Here is a 15,480-nt window from a genome sequence, read left to right as displayed (position 1 = left end):
TGGGGTGATATCTCATCATGGTTCTGATTTGCATTTCCCTGATGGTTAGGGACGTTGAGCACCTTTTCATAAACCTGTTGGCTATGTGTATGGCTTCTTTGGGAAAATCCCTATTCAGGTCCTTTGCCCATTTATAAACTGGGTTATTTCTTTTTGCTACTGAATTGCACGAGTTCCTTGCATATCCCAAATATTCACTTGAATGGATAAATTCAGTGTGCATATCCATACAATGGAATACTATTCTGCCATAAAAAGGACTGAGACACTGATACAGGCCACAGCATGGATGAACCTTGATAGTATTATGCTAAATGAAAGAAACTGGACACAAAAGGTGATGTATTGCATAATTTCATTTATATGGAATGCTCAGAAGAGGAAACCCTACCGAGATAGAAAATAGATTAGTGGTTTTATAAGACCAGGAGGGGGGATGATGAAGTGAGGAGTGAAGGGTTTTTTTGGGGGGATTAAAAGGTTATGGTGGTGATGGTGGCACAACTCTGTGAATACATTAAGGCCCACTTACTTGTGTATTTTAAGTGAGTGAATTATATGGTACGTGAATTATATACCAATGCAGCTGTTTAAAAAAAGAATAGTAAGGATAAAAAGGTTTAAATGAATAAAATGTAAACAAAGTTTAATGAGAAACAGAAGAAAAGAATGTTATAGACTAGATTAAGTTACTAATACATATTTTTAGAGCTCTTCATTTTATGCTGAGAAGGGGCTGCTTTTAGCAGGCAAATTATGGTTAGAGGAAGGGAGGTTTAACAATCAGAAATTGTGATTTTTTTTCTTGGCTATGGTCCTCAGCGTGAAATTGTTTTCCTGATATTTTTATGTAGTGTTTTGAAGTTCAGGCAGACTGCCCCTCTGTTTTTCGATTCCATTTGTTTGAGTTTGGCTTGTTTGAGTTAATAATGAGGATGCGTTATGGCAAGGGATACTCATGACATAAGTACCGAGAGGGCTGCCAAAATTCTGCAGACCTTGCCAAGCCCCAGGGAGTTGCCCCCACGCCTTGCAAAATCCAAGTCACTAAACAGGGAGAGTGAAGGACTTGCTAGTTGGTGCTAAGTTTGGGGCATCCTGTGTTTGTGTGCCAGGGGTAAAACATTTCGGCAAGATGTGGTTGATTTAGTTTGGTTGCACAAGGGCAATTTCAGTGGAGTTGGAATCAAGGCCATGCTTTGTCAAATTCTTTAGAAGTCACATACTAGGCTGTCTACAGGGGCCTGGCAGGTAACAGAAGAACCTACATGGTTAAATGGAGGGCTCCCTATCCCACCTTAAGGGAGAAGCCCCTGCTCTGTTCATGCTGCTTGTTGCTGCATAACAAGTGAGGGCCTGATTTTTCAAAAGAAGCTGAACATAGGGGTTTTTAAATAGCAAACCTTTCCTTTTTTAAATGTTGCTATCTAACTAGAATTTAAAAATGCAACAACCCACAGAATGGGAGAAAATATTTGCAAATCATATGTCTGATGAGGGACTTGCATCTAGAGTATATAATGAATGCTTACAACTCGATACTGAAAAAATAACCCGATTTTAAAATGGGCAAAGGTTCCAAATAGCTATTTCTCCAGTGGAGATATGAAAATGGCCAATAAGCACATGGAAAAAAAAAGCTCAACATCATTAGCTCTCAAGAAATGCAAATCAAAACCACAAGATACCATTTTATACCTACTCTAATGGATGACTAAAATAAAAAAGAGAGATGTCAGCAAGTGTTGATTAGTATGTGAAGAAGTTGGAACCCTCAGACATTGCTGGTGGGCATGTACAATGGTGGAGCCACTTTGAAGAACAACTTAGCACTTCCTCAAAAGGTGAAACATAGAGTGACCATATGACTCAACATGTCTATGCCTACATATATACTCAAGAGAAATGGAAGCGTGTCCATACAAAAACTTGTACATGAATGTTCATAGCTGCATCACTCCCAATATCCCCAAAGTGGAAACAACCCAAATGTCCATCAACTGATGAATGGATGAACAGTACTGGGATATTATTTGACAATAAAAAGGAATCAAGTACGTACTACAACATGGATAAACCTTGAAAACATTATGCGAAATGAAAGAGGTCAGCTGCAAAAGACCATATACTATAAGACTACATTTATCTGACACAGCCAGAAGAGGCAGATCTATAGGAAGTAGATTAGTGATTGCCTAGAGTAGAAAGGATGGAGGCAAATGGGAAGTACATGCCAAGGGTGATAAAAATGTTCAAAAAATGGAATATACTAAAAGCCACGGAGTTGCGTACTTTAAATGGGTAAATTGTATAGGAAGTGAATTATATCCCCATTAAACTGTTGTGGAAAATGACTATAGCCAGAGCCACACAAAGCATGTCTGCCAGGTTGCCAGCTTCAAGTCTTTTGATTAGAACTTGATCAGAGGCATAGCAGGTCTGGAAGAGGCTGGTCAAACCCCAATTCCTAGGAAACCGGAGAAGAGGATGATCTGCCAGTTCTAAAGTCACACGCCTATTTAGTGGCAGAGTCAGGGCCAGAACTTGTCCTTGACCTTTACCTCTAGGCCATGCTGTTTCTATCCAAAGCCCAGATTTCAAGGCAGAGCCAGGAAGGGATTGTGAAAAGTCAACATCAGGAACAGCTGGATATACTCTCATCCTTTTTCCACATTTTCCAAAGGTCTCTTGAAGACTTCTTGAGAAAAGGATAAAATACGGTAAAAAGGAATCCTCCTTAAAGGAAGAGACAGACACAACGCTTCCCTGAGCCTCTTTTCCTGAATCATGAGGAGAGGTCTGCGTGTTTCAGTCACTTACTCTGTATATTCCTGATTCATTTACACTTAGCTCATCATTATATTGTTTGTGCAAGAACCATTTGATGTCTAAGAAATCCTTTGGGTCTCTTTAAGTTAATTTTTTTTTCATTTGAACCAAAGAACTGAACTTTGCCAAGAGTAAATAGAACTCAGATATCAAAAGGTCTGAGTTCAGTTTTCATTGAATACAAAGGGGGAGTAGATTCTGAGCTGAGCCAAATGCATTCTCCCACCCTTAATTTACAGTCCATTGTTCTGGCAGGCTCTATAGTCCCAAAAGTTGGCTTTTCTTCTCCCATTCCTTTCTAGGGTGTAGCCACAAGCCTATCTTTTGGTTAGCTTTACAAAAATAAGGCCATATTGTACCAATTTATGAGAGCCTCACTCATCATTGGTTCTATAGCGATCAATTTTATTAGAACAAACTGAAATGTTTGAAAAGGTTAAAAGCCTCCTCTAAAGTTGTAATTTTGTTTGCTATCCTACAAGGATTTTTATTTTTTCAGTCCTTTCATCTGGGGTTTTATCAAAAGGGATGTTGCTCCCTTTCCCCATCAATGGTTGAGTGTTGGAGGGCTACTTTGCTTGTGGTGCTCATATTTGGAGAATGAAACAAGTCCTTCATTCTGTCTTTAAAGGAGAAAGGGTCAGAAAAAGGAGTAGTGTTTGGAGCTTTTTAAAAATAACAAAACCAATCTTAAAATAAAGAAGCAGAGCAAAATTAAGATCACCCCAAATTCTGTCACTTCAAGATGAACGTTTAACACTTTGTGGATCATTCTCCTTTTATTTTAAAAAGGTATCTATGTTAGTAGAGATATATGTGCATATATAATCATAAAAATGGGATATTACATTGTTTTGTAATCGGCCTTTTCCATTTCTTAGTTCATAACTAATTATCAATATTAATAAAATTATATCTACTTCATGCATAACATTCAGTTGCACAAATGGAATGCAACTTACTTAAATGATTCAGGGAGGAGTCTTTCAAGTGCAAGTGACAGAAAATCCATGTCAAACTGACGTAAACACAAAGGGAAATTTTTTGGCTGATATTTGAAAACTCCAGTGGGAGATTTGGTTTCAGGCATGGCAGGATTCAGGGCTCAAATAACATGATGATGTTATGCCCCAATAATGGGTACATGATTAAAGGAGAGAGACTGATACACAGCGAAGGTCAAGCAAAGCTTTATTTCGTGCCAAGCATCAAGAATCTAACCAAACGTTCAGGGACACACCTCTTACAAGAGAGGGTGACCCTTCTCTGTTTCACAGACTAGGTTTTAAGGGCAAAGGCCATGCGGTCGGGTCTGGCCACGCATAGGTGACCAATGAGATTGTAACATACACAGGAAACTCCACAGTGATGCTAGGTGAACAACTGAATTATAATTTACCCTAGTAGACATTTCAACCAGCCTATTACACCTTGATTAGGATTGGCGCCAAAAAGGCTCCCAAAGGGCAGGGCTCATACTCCTTGGTAACCAGGGAGATAGTATGCGTCCCCCCACAGATCGGATGTCTTCACCTGGCCTGACCCACCCTTGTATCTGGGCTTTGTTACCTGGAGCAGGTTTCCAGGACTTGTTTTTAAGTGAATCCCTTGGGGCAAGGGGAGCAGGGACAGTTTAACCTTAATGAAAGCCTCTTGTTAAATAGGTCCTTACAATGATGTTTCAGCTTCTCTTCCTTTCCTTTTGCTCTGCCTTCTGCGACTTTGGTGCTGCTCACATGTTGCTAGCAGAGGCAGCAGTTCCAGAAAACATGCATCCAGGTTTTTGCCTGGCAGAGGAGAACAAAGCTCTGTGCCAGCTCTCACCATGTAAACCACGTTGCCCTGGTCCCATAGCAATCTCAGTCTTCACCGCAGCTTGAGCCCAAGTCATCAAAGACTCCTGGAATCCAAGTATTTCACCAGAATAACACAGATTGAGAATGAGCTGGGGAGGGAGGGAGGAAAGGAAGGAGAATGGGTGAATATTGTGTGGCCAAAATAAGTCCCACAATTCACACGCTTCAACATGTAGAACTAATTTTGTATTGTTTCCCAGGGTTTTTGTCACAAAATACCACAAACTAGGTGGTTTGAACAGAAATGTATTTTCTCACAGTTCTGGAAGCTGGAACTCCAAGATCAAGGTGGGTTTGGTCCCTTCTGAGGGTCATGAAAGAGAATCTGTTCCGTGCCCCTCTCCTAGCTTCTGTTCGTATGGTGGCAATGTTTGGCATGTAGATGCATCATTGTGATGCATCTGCCTTCATTGTCACATGGTGTTCTGTCTGTGTCCAAGTTTCCCCTTCTTATAAAGATACCAGTCCTATTGGATTAGAGGTCTAGTGCTTCAGTTTGACCTCATTTGAGTGATTACATCTCCAGTGGTTCTATTTCCAAATATGATCAATTACATTTTGAGATACTGGGGGTTGGGGCTTCAAAATATGAATTGCGGGTGTGAGGGGTACAATTCATTCTTTTTACACACTTAATGTTCTGGCTATATCTACGGCCCATGCAGTCTGGGTTTAAATGTTGAATCCGGCTGCTTCTCTCCAGCCAGGGTCTGGACTACCAGGTTGGATGAGGTGACTTCTAGGGTTCCTTTGTGTTTAAGGGTATGGGGGCTAGGAATCCATCCCACTGCCTGAATGTACCCCACAGAGCCCCACCCCTGCCTAGCTTGTGGACTTTGGGCAAGTGACTTAACCTCTGAAAACCTCAGTCTCCTCATCCGTAAAATGAGCATAACAGTCCTCCACTCCTTGGTAGTTGTGGGCCAGGCACATAGCGCTCCGTAAACATTAGTGACTGTTCCACCTCTCCAGACATGTGAGGACTGAAGAGTCAGAAGAGCCCGACATAACCCCAGTGTTCTCACCTTTTGTGATAATTTGGCCCAACAATTTCTCTCTGAGTTTGTCCCAGAAGAAGCCTCAGATGGGAAGGGCTGTCTTGTAAGACGGCAAACCGGAATTCAAATCCGGTCCAGGGAACACAAAGTATTCTCTCTGCTAAAGCCAGATGCTGTAAATTCTGAGCAGACTCCTCCTAGGCAGTGTGATTACGAAATACCTGTTTCTTTTGCGTCCCACTTATCCGCCTCTCTGACATTTCCTTTTTTCTCTTACAACTTGATCTTTCCCACCATCTATCAGATGTGGGCTGGAACCAGTCATTTTATTTACAATCTCCTTCTTTTTTGGCTCTATAAATCTGGGGACATGAAACAGCCGTCTGCTGCTTTCCAAGGCGCCACATCTTTTCGTTCTTTCAGACTTTTTCTATGGGGCCTAATTTAGCTTATCTAAATGCTTATTGAATAACAACCAGAACTTCACGTTCTGGCAGATGACAGGACCTATTTGATAAGGTGTCTTAAGGCCTTCACCAAGGTCAAAGCAAGAAATGTAGATCACCTTTAAAAACGTGGTTACTTTCACTTAGCAAATATTTCCTAAGTGCTGACTCTGTGCCAGGTGCTGTTCTAAGCACCAGAATCCCTTAGCCTTGAGAACTGCACATTCTAGGGGCATTCATTCATGCAGAAAATATGCAGTGAGAACCTACCACATGGCAGGAATTGTTCATCATTAAACAGCAGATACATAATCCTTGCACTGATGGCTATTGTGTGTGTTTGTGCGTGCGTGGTGTGTGTGTGTGTGTGTGTGTATGAGGGGATAGAATATAATACAATACAAGTAAATTTTTATCATAGTAAAAGGTGATAGGCACTATGGAAAAAAGTACAGCAGGGTAAGGGGGATTAGGATTGGTGGCAAGATTGTATTTTAAACAAGGTGGTCAGAGAAGGTCTGCAACAGGTCCCCGCATCAGGTTCCCTGGTCAGCTGGGAGTCTGTTTCTCCCTCTGCCCCTCTCCTTGCTCGTTCTCACTCTCAAATCAATATATTTTTTTTTAAGATTTTATTTATTTATTTGACAGAGAGAAATCACAGGTAAGCAGAGAGGCAGGCAGAGAGAGGAGGAAGCAGGCTCCTCGCGGAGCGGAGAGCCCAAGGGGGGGCTCGATCCCAGGACCCTGGGATCACGACCTGAGCCGAAGGCAGAGGTTTTAACCCACTGAACCACCCAGCCGCCCCCCCCCCCTTTTTTTTTTTAAGAGAGAAGATGATATGTGAGCAAAGTCTCACAGGCAAGTTGAGAGAAAGGTGAGGAAGAGAGCCCTAATATTTGGAGAAAGAGCAAGTCCAAAGGCCCTGGGGCATGAGTGTGCCTAGTTTTTTCAAGACAAGAAAGGAGGCTAGTTTTCGCTGGAGCAGAGTGAGCAAGGTGAGAATAGAAGGAAGTGAAGTTTGGGGCAGATCAAATAGAGCTTTTGGCTTGCGTGACCTGAGGAACCATCAGAAAGTGCTAAGCTGGGTAGCAACATGATCTCAGACTTCGAAGGATAGACCTGGCTGCAGTGTTCAGGCTAGACCGTGCAGGTGTGGGCGGCAGTAGGGAGGCCAGTAAAATCAATCACACAAGTGTGCCAGACCAGAGCAGGGACAGGAGGGGTGGTGAGACGCCTCGGATTAGGGATTTATTTTCAAAACAGGTCAACAGGATCTGACCGGCGGGGTGGAGGGGTTGGGGAGTGTTTGAGCGAAGAGGGCAGGGGTGGCTTCAAGATTTTGGCCGGAGCATCCTGAAAGAATGGAGTAGCCACTGGCTGAGATGGCCAAGACTGGTGGAGCAGTTTTGTTTTGTGTTCATGCTTGGTTCAGACATTTGAAGTCTGAAGAGCCTGTTAGCTCTCCGTGTGGAGTGGCCAGCTGGATTTGGACGTTGCCTGGGGAAGTGATTTTGGGGGGACATCTCTAAAGCCTCAGAAAGTGAGACCCTGCTGGAGTACTGTCAGAACTGGCTTTGTCTCTCTCCTCTCTGCCCTCTTCAAGGTCGGAGCCTCCCTGGAGGGCAGCTCTTCGCGCCACAGCCCGTTCAGCCGGCCAAGTTCCTCTTTTTTCTCTTTGGGGAACAGGAGAAAAATCAGCAGATATGACGGGGCCGTGGTATGGCCTCCACTCCTTAACTCGCTGCGGGGCGGGGGGGGGGGAACAGGCAAAGCCTCATGGGGTGGAAACGCAGACCCGCCTCCTGTTTCCCGCCTCCCTGACGGCACGCCCGGAGCTCCGGGCTGGCGGGCGGGGCCTGCGGGTGGGCGGGGCCGCGGCGCGAGCGCACGCCACAGAAGGGGGCGTGGCCGCCCGGCTCGCGCGCTTGCAGTGTGCACGCCGGCCTCGCTCCTTCCTGCTCTTCCTAGGGTGATCAGCTGGTCTGCGCTCCCCTGACGTGGGCCGGGGCACGTCACCGCCGAATGGCAGCCTCCAGAAAGGCACCGCGAGTCAGGTGAGGGACTCTGCCGGGGAGCCGGCTTCTGGGCTGTGCGCGATCCCCGGGGCCCGGACGCGCATTTTGCACCCCGGAGGGCAGGAACCAGAAGGGGAGAAGCCGCAGGCGGCCCACCATAGTCCGGAGAGGGCCCCGGCTTGCGGGAGCCCCCTGAGCGGGAGCAGGGGGAGGGGACCATTGCAGCCCGGCAAGTTCAGGTTCGTTTCAGGAGGGCCGCGGGCACCCTCGGGCAGCCCGATCCCGGTCCCCGAAGGTGTGTGCCCGCGGAGCTGCGGCTCTCAGCCCGAGGGGCGGTGTCCGTGTCCCACCTCTCCCCCTGGCCTGGCAGGAAGGCCCCCGCTGTTGCAGGAAGTTGGCCCCTCTGGGCGCCTGCGGGTGTCCGGGGAAGTGGGCGAGCCCCTGCCCTTGCCCCTCTTCCCGCGGAATATAATCTTCAGATTTACAGCCCTGACAATACACCAGCGGTTCGCCTTATTGATCTACCATCGCCAGGAAGATTGGCACCCGCGGGCCCATCCCCACCCACATGGTTTCAGAGGCTGTGTGAGGGAATACTTTGGCATAATCTCTCCAAGATCCCACCAGTAACCTGTCCTGGGCTCTCCCTGGGGACAGGGGGCTGGGAACGGTAATCCCCTCGTCCCAGACACATTTCGGTTTGTACTCCCGCCACAGCTGGGCTGTACTTCTGACAAAGTGGGAGACCGAGAAACGTTTGGAGATCACAAAGACGGGAAGCCAGAATCCTTGGCGATCCACACGGGATTGGGGTCAGTCATCCTCAGGCCAGTTGAGACTTGAGTGAATCCACCTGGAAGCATGGCCAGGCTCACTTTCTGAACACAGACCGTGGCTTGTAGTTGTGATTTTGAGTGGACAGATCGCAAGCTGACCTTGACCGGGCCTTGGCCTTGCCATGTCATGTTGGGGATGAGTAGAGAAGGAGGGATGAGTAGAGAACCAGGCCTGTCTTGTGGAAGGATGTGGGGAGGTGTGCCAAACCTGGTGTGGAAGGAGTTGCCCTATATTAACTGCTGACAATGGGGTTAGGCAGGTGGCTAATGATGAATTAGGTCCTAGGCACATAAGTGGCTTCGAGGACCAAGATTAGATTTATAGAATCACAACATTTCGAGGGCAGAAGGGTCTTTCAGCATCAGCTGGTAGAGCCTCCTTACCATACACGGAAGGCAATTGAGAGGCTGAGAAGGGCTGTTTGCCCTAGGCCCTTTCCCTAGTGGCAAAATTTAAGAGCTACTCAGTGTAAACATGAGAATTTCTTGCGGTTCGGGTAAAACTGACTTAGGTAAAAAAGGGTTGAGCTGGCTTCTAGTGCAACTGAGTACAGGAGACCAACACTGGCATCAGACTTGGCCTCTTTTTTGCATCTCTTGGCTCTGATTTCTTAAGTATTGGCTTCATTCTCAGGCAGACTTTCCTTCTGGAAGTATGACCATTCTATGCTGGCAGCCCCAGCAGAAATAGAGCCCTCTTTCCTAACGGTTGGAGCACCAATCCCAGATTTGATTTCCAGTGGGCTGACTTGACCTTATGTTTATTCCTGAACCAGTCATGGCCACAAGAATAGATTGCCCAGGCCTGGGTCCCAGAACTTGGTGGGTGAGGGGATGAGATTCATCCCTACTCTGAATGAATGACTGAAAATGGAGACAAGACAGTCTCAGATGGAAACCATTGTGCTTTGACCAAAAGAGGGAGGGGTAGACTTTGGGTGAGAAAAGACTGTATTTCTCACTACCGCACCCTAAAACTTGTTTCAGTATACCCCTATCTGAACTGAGGTGTGATTGAGCAACTGGGTCCTTGTTTTTGTCCCATCCGAGTGATAGACCTGTAGGATTCTCATGGACCAGGGTAAGGGGATGATAAGCACAACCCTGCTGGGATTTCTATAAAAAGAGAGAGAAAGAGGTATTCTACCCATCTTGTGCAAAGATTGAACTAGAAGTTCTTCACATGCTTCTTTCCCTAGACCCACTTCCTGACATCATGACGTTGAGAAGGTGTAGGCTGAGGAAGTCCTGGGAATGGGAAGAGAACTGCTGGCAGTTGGGAGGCCTGGACTGTGGTTCTAGACCATCTCTGTCACCAGCTAGCTCTGAGGTTTCCAACAAGTTGTTTGATCTCTGTTTCTGTTTCTTTGTCTAGAGGAGGGAGCTGAGTTGGATGGTCCCTGAGGTACATTGTAGCTCTGACATTTAAATGATAACCCTTAAAAAAAAAAAAAAAGAAAAAGAAAAAATGGTAACCCTTCTTCAACTGAGCCTGAGAAGGTATCTGTTCAAGGATCCTGGATTCTGCAGAGACCAGGGTAGGACAGGAGCAGAACAACTGTAATGTTTACCTGCTTCATGGCCCCTTTGAGCCTGATGGGAAGGTAGAGGTAGTTAGGCTTAGGGAGAGAGTTTGAATTCAAATTCTCCCGTGAGCATCCTGTGTCAGACCTGATTTCTTGTCTTTGCGCTTGTGTATGGCCTGTGGTACATTATCTTTGTTCTCTTATAAAGTGAATGAGTAGACCTACTTGTGAATAATGTCCCTCCAGCTCTCTTGCCTGTGTCCCAGTTAGGCACTGGGACCAGTTAACTCCGAATGTGTAGAGAAACTGACTTCCTTGGCTCACCGTCTTGTCAATGGGTATATGAAGTCAAGGGAAATCAGGTGATCTCTGTCCAAAAAAAAAAAAGTTTCTTACTTTGTAAAATAAAACAGCTTTATTGAGATGTAATTCATGTACCACACAGTTCACCTTTTAAAAACAAACATTTCAGTGGCTTTTAGAATATTCACTAGAGTCGTGCAACCATCAGGACTGTCAGTTTAAAACATCTTTATCCCCCTGCCAAGAGGAAAGCCTGTACACGTTAGTGAGCAGTCCTCATTTTCCCCAGCTTCACTTAGCTCTAGGCAGTGGCCGGTTAGTTTCTGTCTCTGTGATTTGCCTCTTCTGGACATTGTGTACAGATTCATACAAAATATGGTTTTCTGTGACTGCCTTTTTTCACTTAGCGTAAAATGTTTTCAAACTTCACTGTGTTGTAGCATGTTATCATTACTTGATTCCTTTTTAATTGCCAAGTAATATTCCATTGCATGGATAGACCACTTATTTATCCATTCATCAGTTGATGGACATTTGGGTTGTTTCTACTTCATGGATATTTTGAATATGCTATGAACATGTGTATACAAGTTTTTATATGGATTTAGATTTTTCAGTTTCCCATACCTAGTGGAATTACTGAGTATGGGATAATTCTTTATTTAATGTTTTGAGGAATACTGGACTGTTTTCCAAAGTCGCAACACCATTTTATATTCCCACCAGCATTGTTTGAGGGTTCCAGTTTTTCCACATCCTTACCCATACTTGTTACTGTCTTTTTTTAATTATAACTTTCCTATTGCATGTGAAATTATATCTCATTATGGTTTTGATTTGCATTTCCCTAATGGATAAAGATGTTTAAAGTTTTTTCATGTGCTTATTTGTATATCTTCTTTGGAGAAATGTCTATTCAGAAATGTCTATTCAGTGGATTAAAGCCTCTGCCTTTGGCTCTGGTCATGATGCCAGGGGCCTGGGATCAAACCCCATGTCGGGCTCTTTGCTTAGTGGGGAGCCTGCTTCCTCCTCTCTCTCTCTGCCTGCTTCTCTGCCTACTTGTGATGTCTGTTTGTCAAATAAATAAACAAAATCTTAAAAAAAAAAGTCTATTCAGATACCCTTGACCATTTTAAAATTGGGTGGTCTTTTTATTGTTGAGTTGTAGTAGTTCTTTATATACTCTGGATGTTAGACACTTATCAGATATGAGTTGCAAGTGTTTTGACTCATTTTTTGGTTGTCTTTTCACTTTTTTGATGGTATCCTTTGAAGTACAGAAGTCTTTAATGAAATCCATTGTATCTCTTTTCTTTGGTTGCTTACGCTTTTGGCGTCATATCTAAGAAATCATTGCCCACTCCAAGATCAGGCAGATTTACGTCTGTTCTTCTAAAAAAAATTTATGTTTATGATCCATTTTGAGTTAATTTTTGTTTATGGCGTGTGGATATCTGGTTGTCCCAGCATTATTTGTTGGAAACTATTTATTTTTTTTCTCCATTGGATAGTTTTGGCACTGTTGTCAAAAATTGGCAGTACTCATGAAACAAACTGAGGGTTCCTGGGGGTTGGGTGGGTAGGGATAGGTTGGCTGGGTTATGGACATTGGGGAGTGTATGTGCTGTGGTGAGTGCTGTGAATTGTGTAAGCCTGATGATTCACAGACCTGTACTCCTGGGGCAAATAATACATTATATGTTAATTAAAAATATTTGATAATAAATACAGATAAAAATAAAACATACACAAAATTCACAGTAAATGTGAGGTTTATTTCTGAACTTGTTCTATTTCATTGATCTGTAAGTCTGTCTTTATGCCAATATCACACTGTCTTGATTACTGTAGTTTTATTAGTTTTGACATCAGGGAGGATGAATCCTCCAGCTTTGTTCTTTTTCAAGATTGATTTGGCTGTTCTGGATTCTATTTTCATAAGAATTTTAGCACATACAAGCTAGCTGAAATTTGATAGGGTTATTTTGGGGAGTATTGCCATTTTAACAATATTGAGTCTTCTTTTTTTTTTTTTTTTTTTTAAAGATTTATTTATTTGACAGAGAGAGAGTTCACAAGTAGGCAGAGAGGCAGGCAGAGAGAGAAAGGGGGAAGCAGTCTCCATGCTGAGCAGAGAGCCTGATGCAGGGCTGGATTCCAGGCCTCTGAGATCATGACCTGAGCTGAAGGCAGAGGCTTAACCCACTGAGCCATCCAGGTGCCCCAATATTGAGTCTTCTAATCCATGAACATGGAATGTCTTTCCATTTATGTAGGTCTTCTTAAACTTCTTTCAACAGTGGTGTGTCTGTTGCATCTATTTTAAATTTATTCCTAGGTATTTACTCTTTTAGTGCTGTTGTAAGTGAACTTTTCTTAATTTCATTTGTGGATTCTTCATTTTAAGTATATAGAAAAACAATTTATTATTGTATATTAATTTTGTATCTGGCAGCCTTGATGAGCTTGTTTGTTCTAATTCTTTTGTGTAGATTCTTTAGGATTTTCTTTATTTAAGATAATGTCCTTTGCAAGTAGAGATAATTTTCCTTCTTTTCTAATCTAGGTGCCTCCTCCAGTACAATGTTGACTGAAGTAGCAAGATTGGACATCTCTGTCTTGTTCTTGGTCTTAGGAGGAGAACATTTGGCCTTTTAACATTAAAGATGATGCTAGCTTGGGGATTTTTGTAGTATTCCTGATCAGTTTGAGGAATTTCTCTTCTTCTGATTTACGGAGTGCTTTTATCATGGAGAAGTGTTGGGTTTTGTCAAAATGCTTTTTCTCTGTCTGTTGAGGTGGTCATGTAGTTTTTATTTTTTATTCTATTGATAATTTTTATTACATTAATTTTTGTATGTTGAACCAATCTTGCTTCCCTGGGATAAATCCTATGTGGTGATGGAGTGATCTTTTTTTTTTTTTAAGATTTTACCCATTTATTTGTCAGAGAGAGAGAGAGAGAAAGAGAGAAAGAGCAGCAGGCAGGGGGAGAAGCAGACTCTGCACTGAGCAGGGAGCCTGATGCAGGACTCGAACCGAGGATATCTGGGATCATGACCTAATCCAAAAGCAGACGCTTAATCGACTGAGCCACCCAGGTGTCCTGGTGTATGATCCTTTTTTATATGTTACTGGATTCAGTTTTGCTAGTATTTTTTTGAGGACATTTGTACTTACATTTATAAGATAGACTGATATGTTCTATTTTTTAATGAAAGAATATATGATTCCCTCAATAAAGAACATCCCATTCGGTCCAACAAAATTAAATTCTCTGTCTGGCAACCGACCTGGAGTGATCAGTGAAAATCTCTGGTCTTTCTGGTTCTCTGTGTGGTAGACTGACCTAATGTGGGCTCTTCTCCCTCTACTAACACATAAAAATGTGGTAAATATAATAAAATTACTTTTAAGTTTGTAGCTGAGTAAAATCCAAACCCTTTGTATCACCTATTAAAGGCTTCTTGTTGCCTCTCTGATCTTGTTTCCTAATCACGTATATGTCTCTTCCTGCCAGCATGTGCAACCACACTGGCCTCTTTGCTTTCTCTGATGTGTACCAGGCATACTTCTGCCTTAGGGCCTTTGCACGTAAAATTCCCCTTTTCTAGAACATCCTTTTCTTAGACATTCACATGGCTTGATTCCTTTTTTAAAGGACTCTATCTAGAATATCATCTGTTAGCAAAGAGACCTTGCCTGGCAACCCCCTATAAAATCACCTTTCACCTTACCTCTCTGACACTCTTCCCTTTGCCCTGCTCTACTTTTCTTCATAGAGCACATTCTCCCTGACAGACCATATTCTTGTTTTTGATCTGTTGGAGGTTAAACTGGATCCTTCTCTTTTCAGCATCCTCTGGCCCCTACCCCCCATCCTTGTATACCTCCTGAGATCAGAGATGCTGTCTGTTTTGTTCACTGTTATGTCTAGAGTATGTTATGTCTAGGCCTGGATTATAGAAGAGTCTTGATGAATCTTTGTTGACTGAATGGACTTGAAAGAAAAGAAATCCTCAGGTGCTAGAAATTTAGGGGAACTTAAAGGTTGAATGGTAGCTGGTATGCTGATCCTGGGGGGGTTATCACACTCAGAGGCCTTCATACCTGGGGTCCAGGGCATCATACTATCCCTGGATAGTATGGGGATGGGAGAGTTGTGGGTAAATCTCCTATCTAAAAAAGTAAGGTGGAAATTAGTTTTATAAGCAAACAACAGGGACAGTAGTGTTTGTGTAATCTAGGACATGTCTAATTTTCTTTTCTTTCTTTCTTTTCTTTTTTTTTTTTTTTAAGATTTTATTTATTTATTTATTTGAGGGAGAGAACATGAGAGGGGTGAGGGTCAGAGGGAGAAGCAGACTCCCTGCAGAGCAGGGAGGCTGATGTAGCACTCGATCCTGGGACTCCAGGATCATGACCTGAGCCGAAGGCAGTCACGACCTAACCAACTGAGCCACTCAGGTGCCCCCTGAAGATAAGCTCTTAATAAAAGATTACAAAACATGTAAGGAATAACTTACTGAGGGGAAGCCAGCAGACCCAGTGAACTTGAAGATTTTGACCTTCTAATGGAAATTCTAAAATAAGGGCCCCAAATAATTAAAGCTAAGAGAAGGAATGGAAATCATAGTAAAAGAATGGGACACCAGGAGGGAAGAGCAG

General features: G+C 43.5%; 1 protein-coding gene across 3 annotated transcripts in view; it reads left to right on the top strand.

The window, feature by feature from the left end:
• The first annotated feature begins 8,025 nt into the window (after window positions 1-8,025).
• XPNPEP1 (X-prolyl aminopeptidase 1) overlaps window positions 8,026-15,480 on the top strand; it is a 54,200-nt gene continuing 46,745 nt past the window's right edge. For 2 of the 3 annotated variants that reach the window (XM_082720181.1, XM_082720183.1), the window contains exon 1: window positions 8,027-8,183. In XM_082720181.1, coding sequence (XP_082576307.1) covers window positions 8,152-8,183 — 32 coding nt within the window. In that variant the 5' untranslated portion in view covers window positions 8,027-8,151. Of the gene's footprint in view, window positions 8,184-15,480 lie in introns of all 3 variants that reach the window. The other variant, XM_082720182.1, reaches the window with a different exon arrangement.

This window comes from Mustela nivalis, assembly GCF_964662115.1.
Source record: "Mustela nivalis genome assembly, chromosome: 2".
NCBI lineage: Eukaryota > Metazoa > Chordata > Mammalia > Carnivora > Mustelidae > Mustela > Mustela nivalis.
Note: the sequence above shows the minus strand (reverse complement) of the source record. Positions and strands in the feature narration are given on the sequence as shown.